Here is a 25,145-nt window from a genome sequence, read left to right as displayed (position 1 = left end):
GAATCTGAAAAAATAAAAGGAGCTGGAGAAGACACCCTTAAAGGTGATGATCAAGAAATCTGTGTTGTATAACAGGGCTGTTGGGGCTCAAGGAGAACAAATTTTAAAAGGGGCAGGAGGTATGGAGAAAGCTGTGTTGGTGATGCGAGTATTATGGGCTCCTCAAAGCGTGGTTCTGACTCTGGCAAAAAGTGGGAGGTCAGAGCAGAGTTGGCTGCTTATAATTGGAGTGGGGGAGAAAGCAACTCTTTAAAAAAATTTATGTCAAAATGGTATTCAGTGGTCCATCACATTGAATCAACACACCTTTATTGAAAACATATTATTTAGCACACACTCTAGGGGTTCATTTCTCTTATTCTCTGAACTTGAAATCCTTTTCTTGTTGATCTTTCATATGGGTGACTAAACAGATTCTATTTTACCTGATTAAATAAATGGTAACAAGACCTAGGTCTACTCCTTCGATTTTACTGTATACTTACTTAACAGTTCACTTTGTCAGACTTCTACCCCCTCTACAAGATTAAGAAAATTAGTGGTTACAGTGTCATGCAGTTCTATTCGGCTTGAAAAGTTATTGAGGCATGTTTTTCCACCTTTTTAAACTTGATTTATTTATTAGAAGCATTCCCTTAAGTGTATGATGAGTCAACGTTGCTTTTGCCTGACTCCAGTAAAGTCAAAGCATTATTTAATTTAAAATGTGTGCATGTTAATTTCCTTTCTTAGCATTTAATTGGAGACTTTTTTCCACAGTTAGCTCACCAACATGTTACTGGGTTCCTCTGTGTGGCTGTCTGCTATTTGAACAGACAAGCAACTAATTAGAATAACAGAACAACATGATTGTCATTCCTCCATTCTTACAGGTTATTTTTAAAAAGAGATTTTGCTTAAAAAGAGAATATACATATTATATTAAGGAAATATAAGATCCATACTCTCCTTGAGACATTTTTTTCACTTCACCATGCCAACATTCCTTTATTCCCTATCATAATACCCATCAAGAAATGGGAGTTTTTCCTAAGTAAGGGAAACCTCTCACACATAAAAATTCAAACTAGGAAAGCAAATGTATCAGGGGGTGGCTTTTAATTTGACAAAAGATCTCCTACATTACAGAATAATTTTCTGAAGATTACTTTATGTAGACAACTCCCTCAGTGTACCGAAAATCAAAGAATGTTCTACATTTTAAACACCTTTTAAAATGGGCACACCTGTTCCTAATATTCTTATGTAAATGGATCTATTTACATGTGAGACCAAATGTGGTAGGTAAATGAAAACCAGTGTGTGAGTTACTCAAGTTTTGTTAGTGATGTTAGAGAAATAGTCAAAATAGCTCAGTCTGCTCTTGCTATACTATTTTGTCCAGCCAATCTCTCATCCTCCCTTCATCCTAATTCCAAAACAGAGGGTAGGAGTAAAAGCAAAATCTTATTCCAAAAAACACACACTGGAAAGAAAGAAAACTCTATTGGATAATACTCAGTTTGGGATTTGTTTTCTCCTGTCTAGTTCTTAGAACGCTTGGAATTAAGATAATTCACTATTTGTCACTCAAGTAGGTTTTGAGTGAACTGATATATTTTATAGGATCCTTAAAGCCCATAGGATTTATATTGGTCATTTCTATCAATTGTGAATCTGCTCATACTTGTTCTTCATGCAACTATGGAATAATCGTTCATGTATTTTCATGTGTTAACCTAAAAAGAAACTTAGGCTCTCCAGAACAGAGGAGTTTATTTGAAAATAGCAGAGGATTGCAACCCAGAAAATGTGTACTGTGCCAAATCACAGGCACATCAAAAAAGTTGGGACCAAAGGGAGACTTTTAAAGACAAAGAGAAGAAGTCATAAACTATTTGTTAAACCAGAAAGATCATTGGTTACAAGGGCTTGCTCTAAGAGTTGACGACAAATCATTGTTAAAGACATCGTTACTAGACAGGTGTCCTTGTGTAAGCTACTAATCTGGAGCTTTGCAGTCTAGGGGAATTTGCTTGCTATACGTCCTGTTACAGGCAAATGTGCAGTAAATGCAGGAATGTCTACTATAAGGCCTTTACAGGCATTTGTGAGTGAGGGCTCCCCCTTCATGGCCTTCCAACTCCATGTGCTAGGGTTTGACATAGTTTATTCCATTTTGGTATCTAAAACTTTCACACATGGATAGTCCAGAATGGAAGCTCCTGCAAGATAATACTTACATATATATATATATATATATTTTTTTTTTTTTTTTTCATGGTATCTAGTACCTATGCCACATAGTGAATGCTTGAATAAAGGACCACATATATTACAGTTGTTAGATTTTCTTAGGGACCCTATTGTTTAAATGACTTATAATAAGCACTTACTATGTGATGATAAACACTATGCTATTTATGTCACCTAAACTTCTCACTTAACATTAACACAACTTTACACAGTTTGGAATATTACTGAAATAATCACTTTATAGATAAGAGAGAAGAGTACATATGGGTTAAACTCTTGCCCAAGGTCAGACAGTGAGTTGACTTGAATCTTCCCATGTTGTCACTGATGCATCTTCTCCTTCGCTGGCTCTCATTCCCATTTATCCCTTCAGTAATATAAAGAAACTACAGCCTTTCATTCCCAATAGAGTGAATATATACCACTCATTCATTATCTTTCAATTATAGTGCAAGGGCGAGCAGTTTACCCTAATATCCATTTCTCATTTGGTTGGGAAATTTACTGACAGAGCAGAAAAGCACAGTGGGGAGATTCCTCAGGGGAAACATTTACAACTTTGAGAGAAACCCTATTTTTGTTTTAATGTTAAAATTTAACTTTTAATCCCTTTGTAGTATGGGAAATGATAAATCTTCTACCTTATTTCACAAGAGGGCAGCACTTTCTTTTAAAATTTAAAGTATGACCCAAAAAATACAATCAAATTAACGTTTTCCATCATGAAGTTAAGCTTGAATGATTTACAGGAAGACGGGAGCCTCTCTGTCCTGGGGGAAATGTATGAGTTGAGATGAGTACAGATCTGCAGGGTAGCTTGGGATCCTTAGAAAATAGAACGATGGATTAAAATCAAGCCCTAGAATTTTTGACTTGCAATTTGAATTGGAGACTATTATGGTAACTTTGTAAATGTATAAAAGTCTGTCAAGATCATGTCTTTCTCTTCTATTATGGCAAAACATGGAGAGTGAATCATTTTAATATATTCAAATTGTTTTACTCTTGTCAAATAAAAAGTATTTATTGAGCAATGGTTTTATATTTAGGACTCTATAGGTCATTTGAGGGACAAATAAATTTAACTTTTTTCTTAATTATTTGACTCTCAAAGAACTTAACTCCCTTGGGGTGTCAAGGAAGGGAAAGCACATTGCCAAAACAACCTGTAAACAAGCCAAGGCAACATGTAAATAAGGTACAGGGTAACAGTACAGCATAATGGAGATGGCCGATTTGGATAGGAAATCGTTGAATTAGGATTATAATGCAGGGCTTTGAGTAGAAGGTAGAAATTGAATTGGACTTCAATGGATGGATAAAATTTGAATAGAAGAAAAAAGAAAACACGAGGAGGATATTATTTAAGAAAATAGAATCCTGTCAACAGAGAAAAAGTACAAAGTACATCAGGGGCATGCTAGGAAAGCCTGTTGTTTAGAACACTGTAGGAATGATGCCTGGTATGTAGGATAAGGCTGTATTGTGGCACCTTGAAAGTTAGGAATTAGGTCTGCATTCTTCAGTACCATTGCCGCTAGTTGTATGTGACTATTTAAATTTAAATGAATTAAAATTAAAATCAAAAGTTATTTCCCCAGTCACATCATTAACCACATTTCAGATATTTAATAGCCATCCTACTATTGAGCAACACAAAGATGGAATATTTTCATTATCACAGAAAGTTCTGTTGGACAGCACTGGATCACAGTTTAGTTATTTTGGGGTTGGAATATGGAGAATCATTAAAGAAACAGGGAATGATATGATAATATAAAGAATGTTTGAATTTTACTTTGTTTTATTTTAAACAGGGAATGATATGATAATATAAAGAATGTTTGAATTTTATTTTATTTATTTATTTTTTTGAGATGGAGTCTCGCTCTGTCACCCAGGCTGGAGTGCAGTGGCACAACCTCAGCTCACTGCAAACTCTGCCTCCCAGGTTCACGCCATTCTCCTGCCTCAGCCTCCCGAGTAGCTGGGATTATAGGCGCCCGCCACCACGCCTGGCTAAATGTTTCTGTATTTTTACTAGAGACGGAGTTTCACCGTGTTAGCCAGAATGGTCTTGATCTCCTGACCTCGTGATCTCCCCACCTCGGCCTCCCAAAGTGCTGGGATAACAGGTCTGAGCCACCGCACCCAGCCGAATGTTTGAATTTTAAATCTATAAGCCGGGAACTTAAAGGGAACTTCTTTTTTTTTTTTTTTTTTTTTTTTTTTAATCTTTTTTTCAATGTTAAGTGTTTTCTATGGAGCAAAAACAGAACTTGCCAGGTATAAGCATTTTGTATAAGTGTTCTAAAAACTGTCATATTTAATTTTGATTTTAAATTAGCTACTAGTATACTAACATTAATGAGGAAATGGAAGGTGAGCTAAAAAAGTAACTTTTTCATTAGTTTTCGAGCTCAGTTAGGTTTGTCGTGCAGCATACAGAACTTGAGAATATAGAGAGACTGGAGTCAGGAATGATGGTGTGTAGAAATCCTATGAGGAAATGTATTAGCTCATTTTCATGCTGCTGATAAAGACAGACATACCCAAAACTGGGTAACTTATTTTTTTAAAAAAAGGTTTAATGGACTCACAGTTCCACATGGCTGTGGAGGCCTCACAATCATGGCTGGAGGCAAAGGAGAAACAAAGGCACATCTTACATGGTGGCAGGCAAGAGAGCTTGTACAGAAGAACTCCCCTTTATAAAACCATCAGATCTCATCAGACTTATTCACTATCATGAGAATAGCATGGGAAGGACCCACCCTCATGATTTAATTACCTCCCACCAAGTCGCTCCCACAGCATGTGGGAATTATGGGAGCTACAATTCAAGTTGAAATTTGGGTGGGGACACAGTCAAACCATATCCGGAGGTGAAAGAGAAGTGAAGCAAGAAATATGAAAAAATATTAAGATATTTTGATATTTAAGTAGTGTGTATATGTGGGTATATTAATTGGTGATTCCAAGTTGTTTTAAAGTTTCAAAGTTGTTTGAGATGTTATGTATGAGAAAATTTAGTAATTCAATAATGATTTTTCGTTGTCTACTATATGTTAGAGACTGTTGTAATTTCTGGGGCTACATCAATGAATAAAATAGAGCATTGCTATTTTAGGAATGGCTTCACTGATGTGATGAATATTTTATTATCAGTGTGGCTTTTAATAATTACTGGTCATAGGCCAGGCGCGGTGGCTCACGCCTGTAATCCCAGCACTTTAGTAGGCCAAGGTGGGCGGATTATGAGGTCAGGAGTTCGAGACCAGCCTGGCCAACATGGTGAAACCCCGTCTCTACTAAAAATACAAAAATTAGTTGGGTGTGGTGGCACAAGCCTGTAATCCCAGCTACTCAGGAGGCTGAGACAGGAGAATTGCTTGAACCCAGGAGGCGGAGGTTGCAGTGAGCCCAGATCACACCACTGCACTCCAGCCTGGGTGACAGAGCGAGACTCTGTCTCAAAAAATAATAATAATAATAATTACTGGTCGTTGATAAATTTTCATGTAATCTGTTCATATTTTATTTTAAAATTTTGTTGTTAATAATGGTGTTAACTCTTAACAAGTTTTCATTGTGGTAAAAAATGAAGAAATATTTTAAAATATCATACACTCAGCTTCTCTCAAAATATTAGGTTTGTGCAAAAGTAATCATGGTTTTTGCTGTTAAACCAACATAAATAATATACTATAATAATATATTTTTAGAGTTTTTATCAATTGTTTTTGAAATATATGAAAACTGGTGGAACCCTCACCTCTGAAAAAGTCAATGCAGGTATTCCTGGTATACATATAATAATAAGAAAATGTTAATTGTCCTGTAACTAAAACTATCTAGCTCTCAATAAATTTTTGTTGAAACAAATGCACAATTATGTAGTACTAGTCAATGTCTTTCTTGATAAGAGTGTTTGCTCAAGTGTTAGAGGAACATTCTACACAGAAAAATCAAGGTTCAGACAAGAGTTCCAGGGTCAAGCAGCTAGATAAGTGTCATAAAGGAAATCATGACACAGGTCTTTTGATTTCAAGAGTGTTATTCTTTCTTATTTATCCCACGAAATATATATTATAGGGCCAGGATGAAATAATACAGATAAGTCATCTAGTTTATATGTAACATCAATGAATATTTTCTCATACGATTAAAAAGTTTTCTTGATTGCTTTTCAGACTATCATAGTAGTAGAATGATCTGACTCAATTTTTAGTGAGGAAGTTTTGTTCCGATGACTTAAGTTCTTATCATCCTGAACTATATATAGTCTTTTCTATACCAATGTGTAGTGTTGTCAATTTGCGTGTTGCAAATAATCTTCTTCCAGTTTTTGTCTTGCCTTTTTATTTTCTTTACAATATTTTATTTCAATGGGTTTTTGGGGGACAAGTGGTGTTTGGCTACATGAATAAGTTCTTTAGTGGGGATTTCTGAGATTTTGGTGCACCCATCACCCGAGCAGTGTACGCTGTATCCAGTGTGTAGTCTTTTATCCCTCATCTCCCTCCCACCCTTTATCTTGAGTCCCCATGGTGTTGTACTTGTAAAGGCTCTATTACTTCCCAATTATTCCGTATTCTGATTTTAAAGTTAAAAAAATCTCCAGATCAAATTCTAGATGGAAATTATACTTTAAATTTCTTGGTTTAGCAATTTCAAATGCAGAGCTTGAGATGACCAGACATTGCAAAGTCCCTCCTACTGTGGCTTCACTTATCCCTAAACAGGAACGTGGCTGATGTCAGTCTCAGATGGTGCTTCACCTGTCGAGGTTCATTTCCTTTAGTATTTTGTTACAGTAACCTTCATGGCACATAAAGTCTTCTGTCTCTGAACCTGACAAGCAGGGTCCAGGGAATAAGACTTAATCACTATCACAAGAACATCACGGGAAAAACCTGCCCTCATGATTAAATTATAATTTTCTTTTTCATTTCTGCAATTTAGATCCATGAAAGAAAATGCTATTCGTATTGCAGCATCTCTTTAGACACTAGTAGACTCTAGTGCTTTCACTCTGCCACAGTCTAGGTGGGATCACTTAAACCTACTTGAAAAATAAAGCGATGCTTCCATTGCCTGGACAAATCAGGCCAGACATTCATTTTCAAGTGTTATCAATGGATTTTTAAAAACATTCCAAAAAACTTTAGACCCTAGTATCACAGTATTAGATGACAATAGGGATACTCGTTTCCTTGGGAAGAGAATAGCTTGAGTTATATAATACCTGTTTAGACACAAAGTTGTCCTTTAAGTAAGCAGGAGTTACTAGTTATAAAGTAACTTATGAGAACAAAAAGGCTTTGTTCTATGTGTCCCTTCAGAAAAGCTTACCATTGACCAGCCCACTGCTGCAGAAGGCTTTTTTCTATTGAGTGCTGGTTTAGTAGAGTGTTAGACCATCTGGAACGTCAAAACTTCTGAAACTTTGAGAGGCAAAAATAATTGTCTCCAGCAGCATTAGCTTTCAAATGTAATGATGCCACCCTTTTTGGAATAGGTATCTACCCAGGAAGATAAATGTGTTTTACTTGGGTATTTTATATCTATTGATTTAATTTTGTGTGAAAATAGTAACACAGGCTGTGGTGAAATTTTCACACAGTATAAAAGATTTAACATTGAATTGTTCCATTCTAGACACTCAGCTCTCCAGTCCCTCCCTCAGAGGTCGTTACTATTGCTATATTATAGAATTTCACAGAAATATTATCTATACCTCATAGATTGTACCTGGACATAACTACATAACTGTATCACTCCCCCCCACCCTTTTAGGCATATACATAGGATATGTATTTGCATACATATTAGAGATTATTTGCTCTTAGAAATTGTCTACCTCTTGGCTGGGTGTGGTAGCTCACACCTGCAATCCCAGCACTTTGGGAGGCCGAGGCGGGCAGATCATGAGGTCAGGAGATCAAGACCATCCTGGATAACACAGTGAAACCCCGTCTCTACTAAAAAATAGAAAAAATTATCCGGGTGTGATGGTGGGCCCCTATAGTCCCAGCTACTTGGGAGGCTGAGACAGGAGAATGCTGTGAACCCGGGAAGCGGAGCTTGTAGTGAGTGGAGATCACGCCACTGCACTCCAGCCTGGGTGACAGAGCGAGACTCCGTCTCAAAAAAAAAAAGAAAAAAGAAATTATCTCCCCCTTTTCCATAGCTGCACAGCATTTCATTATGTGAGTCTGCCATAACTTATTTACCCAGTTACCTTTCCATGGACATAAAGATTATTTTCAGCTCAATAAGTCAAGTAGGACTTATTGAGCATCCTTGTACATATGTCTATACACATGTTTGCAAATTCCTAGTGATAGAATTTCTGAGTTAAATGTTATATGCATTTTAATATTTGATGGGCATTGTTAAATTATCCCATACCCTCAAATTTGGCAGTTTCTAATAATCTCTAGGAAATGTAATGGCTTAACTAACATAAAGGAATTCTTCATTTTGTAGTCAGCCTACTGATTTCCATGTAAGCTGCATAATACATTGTGTTATCTGTCTATGTAGAACTCATTGCTCAGAGCAAACATCTGAAGGAAGACAGATAAAGGTACAGAAAGTAAATATGACTAGAGGGAAAAAAAAGGATGATCGTGGTGTATGACTTTTTGTGAGAAACCACAGTTGTAAGTGTGAATGGTTCATGCGGTTAAGTATTGACTGGTTATTGGTGATATTAGTGAAGATGGATCATGATTAGGGAGTTGCAGCAGGTTTAGAATGTGATTTTGCAGAGAATCCAGAATGGGTTCCCAAGTAAGAAGATGACAGGGACTTGGTTCAGAGTTGAAGCAGTAACTCCACAATGAATGGATTAGCTTCCAAGCATGAGAGAAATCCCACTGCTTAGTATTATACACAAAAATATAGCTGATTGCATCGAGTTAGTTTGAACTTCCTCTGTGTTTGCCCAATGTTCAGTTCCTTAAATATGTATTCAGATTATAGGAACAAATGCCTTCCTGGAGAAAGTACCAGTTTTTTACCCGTGACTGAAAACAGCGCTTTCAATTTTGATTTGTTTTGACATTTTAGTTGCTGTTATTAAAATTTGTATTTTAATTTTGGCTTTAATTTTCTAAATCTGCATAACTGAAAAAAACTGGAGAAACCTTTATGAAACCTTTTGAAAACCTTTAAGAGCCTTCTTCCCAGAGCCCTGTGGATTTAGTTGCATATCCTACAGGCTTGTCAGTAGACATCTGGAATTTGAGACTTGGCCTCCTGAGATTGTTTCCCTCTTGTCTGATGCTGCATATTTTTTAGGAAGTATATGGTTTGGAAGCATTAACTTGTCTTGGCATTATTTTTAGTCACCTAATAAAATGCTGTCTGAATTATTAAATATTTAGAAGGTTGCTGAAGGCTGACTCCAGCATCTGGTTGGCTAATTCAGAAGCAAATCAGCCGGTATTTCTCTTCCTGAACCCGTACCCCACCCACCCATTCCCTTGAAGAAGAAAAAGCTCTTTGTGCCTCTTTAAATGTCTGTTGGAATCTTCTGGTTATTTGTTATAGAAAATATACTAAGTATTGAATCTTTTTCTTATGAATCCTAATTTTTATTTCTCTATGACCACCTGTAAAATTATCAAAGTAGATGGCATTATATTGAAGAGACAAACATTAAAAATAATTCTTTGTGTACAAAGCACAGTGCCTGAACTTCCTGGGATAAAAGGAGAGTTTTCCCTTTCATCAGGGGACTCAGGCCTCCATCCTTAGACTGAACTTTTTGCCCCTTAGGGCTGTATATTACCTTAAATAGCTACCAGCTGACACACTTCGCTGCTGGCTGATGTTAACTCGAAAGCCGAAATGTATGGAGTGATCTCTCCCTAATGGAACTTCAGTGGTAGAAGACAATGAGTTGAAAACGCAGATCACAATTAGGGTCTTGAAGCTATTTTATTTTTGAGTTATAAATCCCAAGTTAGAAGGGTTATGAAAAGGATAATTGTGTATATTTCTTTCACAAGAAATAAGCTAGATCTTTTTTTAAGTCAGAATGGGCTTACAACAAATAAACTTTTCTCTCCATGCCAGAAGCTCCTCATTTTAGTAATGAATAAGCCATGATGTAGCAATTTATGTGTAATCACCTATTGACCTTCCATATGCTTCACTTTAGAGACTCCTAAGAAGCTTTTCTTTTATTTTCTTTTTGTTCTTTGTATTCGCCAATATAAAGAGAAACCTGTTAGAATTTACATAGAAAACATACTTGATCTTTATAGTTTTAAAAATTGTGTTTAGTGGGAAGGGTGCCTTAAGATCCACTATAGGAGTAAGATGTAAAGTTCTTATTTGCCTGAACTGTGAAGAATATTTTATTGCCTTAATAAAATTACTAAATAGGTCATCTTTTAACAAATTATATGAAATATAGTTTTTAAGTACAAAAAGGTTGTAAATTGTCCTACCCTTTGAAAGTTATTGGCAAAGCCATACACATAGCTCTCTTCATTTTGGCATTGGAATGTGGTTTTTATTGAGCAATTTAAATATAGATTTTATTGAGTCCATTGTTGAATTTTCCTGTGCTTCTCTGTAGTTCTGGAACCTTTTTGCTTTCTCATGAAACTCTATGTCTATGTTTGAAACATGGTTTATTTAGCTAGAGATTCCTGGGTTATTCAGTGTTGATCTGTTACAGGGATTGGTAGTGTCAAGCATATTCCACCTACTGAGGATTAGTGAATAATTTATTTGCACATTGGCTTAAATTGGGAAAATATCAACTACTTCAAATGTCATCATCTAATTTATTAGGTCTCTCTGGTGATGTATTGCTTTCACTGGGCATCTATTTTTTGTTTTAATAATTACAGGATTACAGGTGATAGTGTATCAAAGAGTTGGTTGGTAAAAAAGGACTGTGGAAATGTAGGTATATTACCAAGATGATATTTTGTGTACTGACTTTAAACTAAAAAAGTACTTTTTTTTTTTTGAGACAAGGTCTCACTCTGGTTGCCCCTGCTGGAGTGCAGTGGCGTGATCTTGGCTAACTGCAGCTTCAACCTCCTGGGCTCAGGTGACTCTCCCACCTCAGACTCCCAAGTAGCTAGGATTATCGTCACAGGCCACTACATCTGGGTAATGGAAAGTACACTTTATCTTATAGATATCAGCCACAAATTCGTGATGAAATGTGTTCACTTTTATTAAAGCAACTCACATTTACAAGTCTTTTAATGTATCAGTTATCAAAGAATGCAATACTTTTGAGTAGTATCTTAAATATTTAGGTATTTGAATTTCACAGAATGACTTTGGATCTTTACATGGATAATCTGTTTGCCTTTAACACCTAAAAAACAACATTTTTAGTTGCTTTCTTGTGTTTTCATGACAGTATACTTACCCTGTAATTAAAACTAGTTAAGAATTTAAAAAAAAAAAATTCTTTCGAATGATCCCATGTTCTTTTGATCATCCATTTTTGAATATGGATCCACTGAGTTTTGTACTCTTTCTTGTAAAGAGGCTTCCATCAGCTGGGTGTAGTGGCTTACGCCTGTAATCCCAGCACTTTGGAAGGCCGAGCCGGGTGGATCACCTGAGGTCAGGAGTTCGAGACCAGCCTGATGAACATACAGAAACCCCGTCTCTACTAAAAATACAAAATTAGCCTGGCGTGGTGATGCATGCCTGTAATCCCAGCTACTCGGGTGGCTGAGGCAGGAGAATTGCTTGAACCCGGGAGGTGGAGGTTGCAGTGAGCTGAGGTCGCACCATTGCACTCCAGCCTGGGCAACAAGAGTGAAACTCCATCTCAAAGAAAAGAGGCTGCCATCGTAGCTAGATTTGTCAATATCTCAGTTTTTGTTGCTGCATAACTGTATATAAGGGAGTTTTCGTTAAGTGTCTTCGTTTCTACCTTAGCAGAGGATGTCAGTTCCAAGAAGGTAGCTGATACAGAGGGAACAACTTCTGGATATTCTACTCTCGAATTCCATGGGAGAACATACTCTTGTTCCTTTCTCCTGTCCAGGACCCAGGTGCTTGCCAGGCTGATAAAAGTTCCCTTGCTCTTATCTTTGGGGAAGAAGGCCTAATACAAAGGATACTCTTTCTTTTCCCTCATCTTTATGCCTTGGGTTTAGCCTTGGGTGTGGATACAAGATATTTGGGGCTCTAATAATAACATATCATTCTTGTCTTTTTATAAGAGCCCTTTAAACAGAAAAGGGTCTACTTTAGAGAAAGACTATGGTATTCCCTGTTGTTCCACAGAGTTTTTGTTTAATGTACCCTTCTGATCTGTGCATGGGGGAATGGAATGGTGTGTTTGCACATGTCTCTGATCCCAGCCATCCAGCACCCTGGGTGGTAGCTGGAAGTTTGCCCAGCTGAGAAAGATTGTTCTTTTTCTCTCTCTCTTTTATTTATTTATTTATTTTTTTGTGTGTGTGGTGGTGGTGATGGTGATGGTGCTTCTGGTTTCTTTTGTCTTGTATTTATGTAAAAAGTTTATTTGCTGCTCTTGAAAGATCTCAGCATGTGGCCCTAGAGTCTTTACACACCAGGTTCCCTGTGGCCACTTTCCCTGTAAGTTTCTTCACCACAGTTCTGATGGCTGGTCTTCATGCAGATGTCAGTGCTGTTTTGATCCAAACTGTAGATTATTTTTACTTGTGAATTTCTGAATAACCATTAGATTAACACATTTGTTTTTGAAATCAAATGTGCGTTGAGGTGAAACATGTTCTGCTAGAAAGCTCATAAAGCCATTTTTCCCCTGGGGACATGCAGGTTTTTATGAAAAAAATAATGAAAATATTTTAAAAGCTTGTTAAAATTTCTATAGATGGGCATATGTAAAACACATGCTATTTAAATACTGATGAAAATAAATTAGGAATGAAATGGAAAGAAAAATGATTTGCAAATCCAAAAAATAATAACAACATTGTATATTGTTCCCTGATTGGTTTTCAGTTTTTCTGGTGTTAAATGGAATCTCTTACTACCCATGATTAAATGAGTGCTAACAGTATTGATATTTAAGCAACTCAGTAGCCCTTTAGGAGATGCATATTCTGATTTCAGCGTTTTCCTCCATTTTGGTCTATGCCCTGATGCAAAAAAGTAAACTTACTTGTATTAAAATTTACATTATTCTATTTGTGATAGTGTCACCATTATAAGCACTGCATCTTTATGATGAAATTCTGCATACAACTAGAGAAACATGTTTCAAATGGACATTTCTATTATACTTTATTGGTATACTGTACAGCTGTATAATTAATGCAAAAGCAAAATCACATTTGCCTTGGAATGATATCCATAATATCACTACAAAGAATTTATAATTTGGATTGGAGTTTTTTTATTTAAAGTGATGACACTTAAAACTTTGTGGAAGATGGTATTTCTCTGAGTGTCAGTAGTAATTTAACATCAAAATGGAAGACAAATTCAATGTAGTTATTACTCATATTTTGAGTACAGTAGTTTCTCTCATTAAGTTTTATGTCAGAAACAAGTAAATTCCCTGTAAGAAAACAGTCTGAATGACTTTCAGCGGCATCAAAGAGATCAAAACATTTTAAAAGTATTTTCTTCGTCAGTTTCCTGCTAATACCTTTTTGAAAAGTAAAATTAATCAACGCGTATTTCCTTTTGTAGTTTGTGTTGTTTTGTACATTCACCCCCTTTTCTTTTCATGAGTTGGCTCCCAACTGGAACATGGAACCTGTGATCCATTCAAGATTGAGACAATGTAAGAGATAGAGAACTGACTTTTGGGGCAGGCAGGCCTCCAGGAAGTGGGAGTGAGCTTTCACTTCAAACTGTGTGAGGGGTGGTGGAAAGGGAGGATGCTGATTAAAATAATAAACAACTGCTGGAAAGAGAAGTTGATTACCACACTGCTGTCAGATCAGCCAGGGGAGCTGCCAGAGCCCACTGAGGCTACTCTCCCCTGCCACAAAGCCGGCAGAAGGGACTAGGAGATTTGCTGCGAGAGCTTTTCTCTGGACAGACAGAACACCTTTTAAAACAACTTTAATTCTGTCGCATTGACAGCATGCCTTAGGCCAGGCTGACCTAGGGAAATGGACTGAAACTAGCTTGGTGGTTACCATAGCAACCCAGGCTGCTGGTGTCTGGGAGAGTGAGAACCGGTGGCCTCTTGTCCTGTGTTTTGGTGTTTCTTCAGCTAAGAGTACACTCCTCCTTCGAACTCTACACAAGTCATGCTCTTTGAAAACTGGCTCTTTACCCAGGATTTTTTTTTTTTTTTTTTTTTTTTCTTTTTTTTTCCATTCTGAAATCAGTCTGAATGGAGGAAGTTGGTAATACTTGGCTTTTTTTTTTTTTTTTTTTCCTTCTCTCATGAAAGTTTCCAGGATATAGCTTCTTTTTTTGCTGTGTGTAATTGAGACCAAACTGTAAGCTTGGGGCCCAGGAGAGAACAGTTGTGGCCTGCAGGTCATTAGTGAGGTGAGCAGAAGGGAATCCTGGGCTTCCCAGAGAAAGAGGACACCATGCCAGCCTCGTGGAACACAGCTACCAGGAAATACAGAAGCAGGTCTATTCCTTGCGAACTCCGAAGTCCATGAAAAAACGGACCCACAGTGGGGTGGCTAAAATGTCCCAGCGCAAGCTGTTGCCGCTGCTGATGGACCATAGCTCAAGGGCAAGGCTTGTAAAGGATTTTACAAAGGATTTTAAAGTATAGCCAGAAAAGATACGGTGTTTAGAAGTTAAACGCTGTTGTCTGAAGGAAGTTTGCCAGAAAGATGTAGGCTTCAAGGGCTACTGGACAATGATTGGTCTGAACTTCAACTTGCGGGAACTGCTGACAAAATTTGAAAAGGTATGCAGAAAGCAAACTTCATGAATGTACTTTTTTCCTTTCTTTCTTGCCCTTTTTTTTTTCACTATACATTTAGATAGCAGCTATTCTATTGACTCTTTGGTGGTTTAGTGTAATTTATAAAGAATACTTGATTTTGCTCTCTCCTTTAAATATGCTTTTCAAGTAAAGGGCTAATTAGCAATTATTTCCTTTAGTCAGGAGGGCTTCTCATGATGCCTGTCACTTTTAGAATTCCACATCAGAAGAAACTCTTTGTACTCAAGTCAGCTGGTAATTTAACTGAAACTTCTTTGGAGAAAAAAAAAATCAAATGAGAATAAAATAAAAAACCAGCAACAAACACTGGGTATTGCTGCCAAAGTCTGACTTCGTAGGCATGGGTTCTGTTCTCCATATCCCTCAGATTTATCTGTCCAGCCCCTGCCTGCCGTGCACTGCCCTGTACAGCCCTCTGACTGGAGACTCAGCTCTGGGTGGCAGAAGTCGCTTCACAGTGACAGTGGCACATCCAACCTCAGGCTTTTTATCTGAGCATGTCTGTTTTAAACATGGAGTGCTTGCATGCACTGTGAAGCTTTAATGCTTGGATTATTAAATGTGCATGTAGCTCTTTTTTCCATAGGAAGGCTCCTGGCACACTCTAGATGGAGTCTAGCCTGCCAAATACTACCTTACATTTATAGTTAAAACAGAAAACCTCCACATGCGTGTATGCGCTCCTGCTCTCTTTAGCCTTTGGATGCCAAGCACCAATCTTCTTCCAATTTCCAGTCTTTAAAGAAAAAGAAAGGCAGAAAGGGGTGAAGTCCTCCCTCAGTTGGTATGTAAGTCAATTATTAATATTTAAAAAGCTGTGCTCAGTGGCTTTTACCGTGAATGCCCCATGGCTCATTGCAAGTACAAATACTGCAGAAGCAAGAGTGGATTGAGTCATTAAAAGAATAATGGGCTTTTTCTTACAAACCACAATTGCCAGAGGGAAAAGATGCAGTATCATGCCATCTGAAAAGTTTGGGAGCTTTTCCAAAACAATTGCAGTCATTGCTTGCCTTTTGATGATAGGAACGTTTTGGTGTGATGAGTGTGGAGAGAGAAGAATTTAACTCCTCCTTGATGGGTACTCCCTCCTGGCAGTAGTTGTTTCTCGCAATCTCTGCCTGCACCTCTACTGTAATGTAAGGATTGTAACACAGGGTGGACTTCAACCTCTCACTTTAATATGTCGTTAAGCATCTAAATTCCTGAGAGTAAAAGAGGTTCTCCCTCAGCTTGCTCTCCACTTAGAAGGGGTGAAGAAAGCAAGGAATATCTTCCTTATGGCAGCTGGTAACAGCAGGTGACAAACTTTATGACCATAAAGAGGTCTGTTAGCTTGTTTTGTGTAGATTTGTCTGCTTCTTCCTGAAAAGGTATAGAGCGTATGTTACATGAATGATTCATTACTTAGACCCCCTGAGAGGCAGTAATTGTGGGCAATAGCTGGACTTTTGTATTGTAATTGCTGCTATTAGTCTTAAAAGCCTAGGTCGGATACCAGGGGTTCCTGACCTGCCTCCACCTTCAAGCCATTTTATTGGCAGAGTTAGAAGTTCTGGTTATATTAGCATGTTTCCCCTTTTAACTCCCAAGCCTTAATATTTAAATATTTCTTATTTCTGTTTTAGTAGTTGAGTTGACAATAAAAGATATCTACTAGCTTCTTCCTGTCAAAGGCTTGATTTGGGATTTTTATTTTTATTTTTTATTTATTTATTTTGAGACAAAGGCAAACTCAAAGAAACAGTCCTGTTGTAATTCTCAGTCTGAAGTTCTCCATATATATGTATTTTTGTGTTAGGCAGTTTTATAAAAACCTATGTGAAAGTTGATCTCTTTGCCATATTTTACTTATAGGAAATTGTCGTACGTGGATGTATTCTTTCCTAAGTGTTAAAATCCTTTGCGTATTCTTACAAAATCTGTCTCATATATTCAGACGTTGCTTCATTGGTTTATTGGCAGGAAAACTGGAGTTACGGAAAAGTATCAGTACCCTACACCTCTCAAATACAACTAACCACCTTCCCCGAACAAAGCAATAATGCCGTTTCTAGGGAAAGACCAAGGCCTACTGCTATAATGCAGAAGCCACAGAATCCCTTCAGAAGCTGAGTAACAGTCATTCTATATGCAGAGGCAGAGTCCCTTTATTCTCAATTCTCAGTCCTGTCTCTTTCTCAGTATTAGAAACCTGTTTCTAGAGAGAATACTAGCCTTAACGATTTACCACTTTTCATGTCAGCAGTTGTCATTGTTCAGTCTGAATTTTAGGTGACCACAGTGAAAAGGGGATTTTGCTATATTCCTGAAGCAATTTCAGGCTTTAAGAAAACGAGAGTCCGCTGCTGGACTAGTAGACTCAAATCCTAATACGCTCAGTAGTTGAGGCCAACAGCTGAGCAGCAGGCCTGCTGATGGTGGCTAATCTGGAAAGTTATAGACTGGTCAGATCATTAAAATTCCCAGGTGAAAGCAGACCTTCAGCATAACTTTAAGGCAGCAGTTTGTTTTTGAAGGTAAATTGAAAGGCATATTTTAGTTGATATCTTTGAATTTTGGAGACATCCAGTGGTTTTGTGATTTTTATTGGATATCCACTCATATAAGAATGTTTGGCACCTGGTCTCAGCATGTGTGATGCTGGGCACAGGCGGGGTGGGCAGTTTCTAACCTTGGGTACTCATTTCTAGTCTTTTGGAACCAGAAAGGGCAAGGCTGGGAGTCTCTTGCAGGCAGGAAGTATTCTGTTCCTACAAGATGGCAGCTCATCACAGATTAGGAAGTCCCAATTGGAGGGAACCATGCCAACTCCAGAGTGGTACCTAAGGAGGAAGTACTTCTTACCAGGGGAGGATGACCCCGTAGCAAGATGTGCCTGCCAGCAAGCAGGTCCTAATCATCTAACGAAGTGATGACGGATAAGAAGTTGTGACCATGGGCTCAAGGGTGACTATGGGAAGAGTTCACACTCAAAGTTGACTGGTCCACCAACACACCACTCTGAGATCCAGCCAGTAGGTAGTTTTATTGCCAACCTGATTTTAATTAATTTTTTTTTTCCCTGAAAGTACTTCCCAAAGGAAGTATCTCTCATGACTTTAGAGACTATTAACATACTGTCATACTTAAGCCATTTGCATTGTGTACTGTATTTCTTTTGTTTAATAGTCACAGAGGATAATGTAATGGCCAATTTTAGCTCAGTGACATTTTGAGTGACTGTTGCCTTTTATTAATTTATTCAGACCTGCTATTGGATGATTAATGATAATGGTAGTTCTCTAAGGAATTTTTTTTTTTTTTTTTTTTTTTTGAGACAGAGTCTGGCTCTGTGGCCCAGGCTGGAGTGCAATGGCCGGATCTCAGCTCACTGCAAGCTCCGCCTCCCGGGTTTACGCCATTCTCCTGCCTCAGCCTCCCGAGGAGCTGGGACTACAGGCTCCCGCCACCTCGCCCAGCTAGTTTTTTTTGTATTTTTTAGTAGAGACGGGGTTTCACCGTGTTAGCCACTATGGTCTCGATCTCCTGACCTCGTGATCCGCCCGTCTCGGCCTCCCAAAGTGCTGGGATTACAGGCTTGAGCCACCGCGCCCGGCAGGAATTTTTTTTTTAATGTGTGTGTCTGCTGTGTGTCTGAGTGCCATTCTCTTAGTACCATTCTCTTGGTGACTCCTTGGGCAAAGATGCTTCCCATCATAATAACACAGAGAGAAACCACTCAGTGCTGAATTTCTTTATGGCATTTACCTCCTTTTGCGTGACTCTAATTTTTAAAATTACAATTTGAAGCTATACTGTATTGCTCAGTTCGCAGTATCTCATTTTAAAACAAATGTGTCCTCAATAAGATATAGTAAACACATTTCAAAGTCTACTCATTTATTCCCTACTTAGCAAATATTTATGAAATATGTACCAGGTGCTGGTCTAAGTGTATAGATGGAGAAGACATTGATCTTATGGCCGAGTGGGAGGATACAGACAAGGACGTTTTCAGTGAGAACTGCATAATTAAGCAAAGGCAGATGAAATTATAAGAGTAATAGTAGCCCTAATCTCAGTGTTTGTGAAGTCTCTCCTGGAGAAATTACATTTAAACTGAGACTTAACAGATGAGTTTAAGTTGAAGGAAGCAAATAAGATTATATACCAATGTGTGTGCATGTGTGTGGCCCGTGGGTGGACCTGTGTCATGGGAAGAAATTGGGAGCTTTCGAGGTCACAGGGATTGCTTTGACATGGGTCAGAAGTTGAGGAACTGTGTGCCCCAGGCTTGTAGTTTTAAACATTTGAAATGCAATAATTTTTCTCTGGGTTTTCTAACCTGTTCAGTTTTGATTACATGATCTGATTTGTTTGTTCAGTTTTCATTACACTATCTGAGTTTGACTGAGTAATTTGACTGTTTTCTACTCTGTTGTCTTACTTTTTTTTTTTTGGAGACGTGGATTTGCTGTGTTGCTCAGGCTGGCCTTGAACTTCTGGGATCAAGCTATCCACCCACCTCAAGTCTTACCTATATTTATCATCACAGATAACAGGAAAAGAACATTATTAGCATCAATTTCTTAATTCAGAAATGTTGCTGTAGACCTGATGATATCACCTCTATTGTCAGTCAAAAGTGTGATTCAGTAGAGTGATTAAAATCTGTGAGATTAGTTGTTGGAAGAAAATTTATAGAATAATAATTAAAATCAATAAATTAATTGAATAATTAATGGCAATTACTCACTATCCCAGAAATCTCACAAACTGTTTCAAAACATATTTACATGTGACATAACCTTTGAAGCTGATATTATTTGCTTATTCTATTATTATTTAAGTAATATATATGTATTTTTTTGTAAATCATGATTCCTCATTTTCAAAACCTAAAGCTGTGAGTAATCCTACTGAGCTCCTGATAATCAATTCTGAAATCCAGTCCAACTTTTGAAAGGAATGGTGAATTTATTTTCCCCTAATGATTAACTTTGTTTAGTTAGTCTGAGCTTTGGGACATGATAGCGAAGTTGTTCTAACCTCCTTTCTTCTTCACCTTCAGGAAAGGGGTCAGAACTCCTTCAGAAAAAGCATCACTGTTGCCACATAAGGTTAAGTAAATAGGCGGTGCAAAAATAATCCAAAATTATTTTAACAAGACCAAAATGGATGAATCTAGTCTAGTACCCATTTAGTTGTTGAAGACTTCCTGGTAGTACTGTTCTAAATCTCTGTTTCCTGTCAGAGATTTCAGACAGTTCTGTTTATTATAATATGAGGAAATATTTTTGCTTACATATTTAAGCAAAATATGTTTTATTTTCATGATGTTTTATTGATTTGTTTTATAATGTATATCATAATTTGTTTATAATGTTTTATAATCAAGCTATCAAGTAGTAGCTTGACTATGAAACATTATAAACAAGTTATGTGATATACATTATAAAGTGTTTACAGTTATATCTCTATGGGTTGTATCGTTAGAGAAATGCCCAGTTAAGGACAAAACTTGTATTAAGATACTAATTATTAAATAAGTAAAAAGTAAATAAATAAATGTTTTCCCATATTTGTAAAGTTTATTTTGATCTGAATAGTGGGTGTTATTTATAGAAAGACTAACCACTTGTCAGTGAACCTCTGTGAGCTTTTGTAGCCATCTTCTGGAGGGCTGTTCTGAGAGTCTGCATCTTATGCTTTGGATGGTGTTTTATTTAGAGAAAACTGTGTAGTCCTATTTTTCTAACTCCTGGCTTTTCTTAACCTTCAACATTATACTTACATTATTTTAAAATACCTTTCAAGTGAATCCTTAAGACATTGCTTCTGCCCTGTTTTCAAATGTTAGTTCAACTGCTTGAATATTTTGCTGTGGCCCCTCTGTGTACGAGTGGTTTATGTTAAATGCTTGGAAGAGCATTGCTTTGTGTTTCAAGATGGATTACATTCCCGTAACTCATTATCAGTAACCATTTTGTGCTGTTTAAAGTTCAGAAGGGCTTGCAGGTGACAGAGGTAAGCATTAGTAGGGCCAAGTCTCCCAACTATGCAGCGAGAGTCAGCCCTCTTTCATGGAACTTTAATTTATTGTAGCATTTGACGCCACATCAGGGTCATGATCTGACAGCCTCCTATGCTGACATCCTGAGTTTCAAATCAGTGCATCATTGCATATTGATCTATGAAGAAACATGATTCATTAACTGCATTTATTTCTAAATTTTCAGTGCAAGCTTAGCCAGGACTTTGCAGTGCAGGCTTCTGAATTATTTTAAGTTCTCCCATTAAACTTTTTAAGTGAAGAAATTGAACAAAATGATTACTATATTTCCTTCCAATTTTTCAATTGTTTGGTTTTCTCCTAGCATTATAGTGGCCAATTTGCCAGTCAATCAAGATAAACCTATTAATCCATTCATACATTGATAATGTGTATCTATGTGTCATCTGTCTACTCTGTTTACATTAGGCGACTTCTATGTAACAGAGACTGCGAGGATATAGAAGAAATATTAAGATGATTTTCTGTTTTGAGGAGCTCCAGGTATGTTTGGCAAAGTTAATATGCCACCAAATGTCAAATAAAACAAAATAATGTATGGGATTTTATTTTCTTTGATCACTTGTGGTTGATTTTCTTCCCAACTTTTGATGATAATCGTGTGTGGAAGGGTTTTCCACATTCTGAAAATTATATTCTAACATGAACATATGACCACTGGTAGCACAGTTAAGGAAACCTTTGTGGAGCTGCTTATCATCCTTGGTTGGGCCAGCTGTGTAGTCATGTTTCATTCCCATTCTTCATGGTGGCTGGGTTGGAAAACACGTCACCTGATCTGATGTGAGAAAGCAAATTTGCTTTATGTTCTTGCCACCCAAATGTCCTGATGTTGTGTATGCTCTTGTGAAACTTAGAAAACTATGCATCTTAATGCATTTCTTCCTCCTCCTCCTCCTCCTCTTCTTCTTCTTCCTTCTTCGTCTTCCTTCCTCCTTCTTCCTTCTTTCTTCTTCTTCTTTTTTTTTTTTTTTTTTAATAGAAAAAATCCCCATTTGTCACCCAGGCTGGAGTGCAGTGGCATGATCCCAGCTTACTGCAGCCTGTGCCTTCAGGGCTCAAGTGATTCCCTGCCTCAGCCTCCCGAGTAGCTGGGATTACAGTCGTGCACCGCCATACCCAGCTAATTTTTTTTCTATTTTTATTAGAGATGGGGTTTTCTTTTTGTTTGTTTGTTTTTTGTTTTGTTTTGTTTTGTTTTTGTTTTTTTTTAGGACGGAGTCTCGCTCTGTCGCCCGGGCTGGAGTGCAGTGGCCGGATCTCAGCTCACTGCAAGCTCCGCCTCCCGGGTTTACGCCATTCTCCTGCCTCAGCCTCCCGAGTAGCTGGGACTACAGGCGCCCGCCACCTCGCCCGGCTAGATTTTTGTATTTTTTTTAGTAGAGACGGGGTTTCACCGTGTTAGCCAGGATGGTCTCGATCTCCTGACCTCGTGATCCGCCTGTCTCGGCCTCCCAAAGTGCTGGGATTACAGGCTTGAGCCACCGCACCCGGCCGAGATGGGGTTTTCATCCTGTTGGCTAGGCTGATCTGGAACTCCTGACCTCAGGTGACCCGCCGTATTCCAGGCATGAGCCACTGCCCTGGCCTTTTACTTTTTTCTTCTCTTCAATATGAAAGGAATCAAATAGGTCAGACTACATCAGGATGTTGTGGTTTGAAGTTGTCTTGTGCTTTTAGGTATGGTTCATCGATAATGATGTATAGGAACTTAAACAGGAAATTTGAAGCCAGGTTCTCCTTGGCGATAGAGAGCCTTGCTCGTTGTATCATTGAGCTTCTTGAGAAAGATGGCTACCATACGGATATATACCAGATGCATAAAACCATTGCAAAACACTGTCTGCAAACCTTTAAATATGTCTCTTTTTTTTTTTTTTTTTTTTTTTTTTTGAGGCGGAGTCTCGCTCTGTCACCCAGGCTGGAGTGCAGTGGCCGGATCTCAGCTCACTGCAAGCTCCGCCTCCCGGGTTCACGCCATTCTCCTGCCTCAGCCTCCCGAGCAGCTGGGACTACAGGCGCCGCCACGTCGCCCGGCTAGTTTTTTGTATTTTTTAGTAGAGACGGGGTTTCACCGTGTTAGCCAGGATGGTCTCGATCTCCTGACCTCGTGATCCGCCCGTCTCGGCCTCCCAAAGTGCTGGGATTACAGGCTTGAGCCACCGCGCCCGGCCAAATATGTCTCTTTAGATGTCTTAAAATGCACTTCAGGACACAGAGGTAGAACAGTTGTATCAGGAGATGACACCAAAGAACTTTTCAGCAGAACTTCCCTTTTCCTTTTTTTCCACTGAGAATTTCTATTTGGCACATCTCAAACTATGATTATAATGAGACTGCAATTTTCTATACATGGTGTTGCACAGCCTGAGAACCTTGAATCATTATCTGGCTCTGTTTCCCGGCTGCCCTATTCACTTCTATTCTGCACTGCTGTGGGATAGAACTGCGAGTGAAATGCAAAAGATTCAACAATCTCCGAGTTTTTGTTCAGCGGTTAGGCCTAATTCTGCAAACTGCAAACCACACTTTGCATTGGACCGGATTTGGTTTTGTCATTTGGGTCAGATAACCTCAGAGATCAATGGGTTTGCAAACTTGGACCATAAATCTTGCAGAAGCTGTCTATTAAACTTTGTGTTCATCTCACCCAGTCTCCAAATCTAACCCTATTAGTGTCATGTTAGACATCTCAGATCCCGTCAGAAATAATACTAGGTCAGTGCTGCCCATTCACCTTATGTAAGTGATGTCTTCCTAACATGCTGATTGGGAGTAGTGAGGTGCAAAAGGCCCTTCCATGGGTGTTTCTGGTTACTGGAGGTCTATGGGTGATTGAAAAATAATCACTTAGATACTGGTGCCTAAGCCTGGATTCTTGGTAGAATGCGTGGGTGTGCTTACTAGGAGTGAGTTTTATTTTATTTTATTATTTTTTTTTCTCTTTCTTCACCTTTTTTTTTATTATTATATTTTAAGTTCTAGGGTACATGTGTACAACATGCAGGTTTGTTACATATGTATACATGTGCCATGTTGGTGTGCTACACCCATCAACTCGTCAGCACCCATCAACTCGTCATTTACATCAGGTAGAACTCCCAACGCCATCCCTCCCCCCTCCCCTCTCCCTGGTAATGGGATGGCTGGGTCATATGGTATTTCTAGTTCTAGATCCTTGAGGAATCGCCATACTGTTTTCCACAATGGTTGAACCAGTTTATAATCCCACCAACAGTGTAAAAGTGTTCCTATTTCTCCATATCCTCTCCAGCACCTGTTGTTTCCTGACTTTTTAATGATTGCCATTCTAACTGGTGTGAGATGGTATCTCATTGTGGTTTTGATTTGCATTTCTCTGATGGCTACTGATGATGAGCATTCTGTCATGTGTCTGTTGGCTGTATGAATGCCTTCTTCTGAAAAACATCTGTTCATATCCTTTGCCCACTTTTTGATGGGGTTGTGTGTTTTTTCTTGTAAATTTGTTTGAGTTCTTTGTAGATTCTGGATATGAGCCCTTTTGTCAGATGAGTAGATTGCAAAAATTTTCTCCCATTCTGTAGGTTGCCTGTTCACTCTGATGGTAGTTTCTTCTGCTGTGCAGAAGTTCTTTAGTTTAATTAGATCCCATTTGTCAATTTTGGCTTTTGTTGCCATTGCTTTTGGTGTTTTAGACATGAAGTCCTTGCCCATGCCTATGTCCTGAATGGTATTACCTAGGTTTTCTTCTAGAGTTTTATGGTATTAGGTCTAACAGTTAAGTCTCTAATCCATCTGAATTAATTTTCATATAAAGAGTAAGGAAATGATCCAGTTTCAGCTTTCTACTTATGGCTAGCCAATTTTCCCAGCACCATTTATTAAATAGGGAATCCTTCCCCCATTTCTTGTTTTTGTCAGGTTTGTCAAAGATCAGATGGCTGTAGATGTGTGGTATTATTT

The 25,145-nt window shown here is 38.1% G+C and overlaps 1 protein-coding gene across 11 annotated transcripts in view; it reads left to right on the top strand.

Annotated features, from left to right (window-relative positions):
* UTRN (utrophin) overlaps positions 1-25,145 on the top strand; it is a 596,706-nt gene that overhangs the window by 373,255 nt on the left and 198,306 nt on the right. The window contains exon 1 of one of the 11 annotated variants that reach the window (XM_033235166.1): positions 14,627-15,106. The exons of the other annotated variants lie outside the window; for them this stretch is intronic. Within the exon in view, the coding sequence (XP_033091057.1) occupies positions 15,056-15,106 (51 nt within the window). The 5' untranslated portion in view covers positions 14,627-15,055. Of the gene's footprint in view, positions 1-14,626; positions 15,107-25,145 lie in introns of those variants that run through there. 11 annotated transcript variants of the gene reach the window in all.

The sequence above is a fragment of the Trachypithecus francoisi genome, unplaced genomic scaffold (assembly GCF_009764315.1).
Source record: "Trachypithecus francoisi isolate TF-2019V2 unplaced genomic scaffold, Tfra_2.0 Lachesis_group15, whole genome shotgun sequence".
NCBI lineage: Eukaryota > Metazoa > Chordata > Mammalia > Primates > Cercopithecidae > Trachypithecus > Trachypithecus francoisi.
This window is presented reverse-complemented; position numbering and strand designations above follow the sequence as displayed.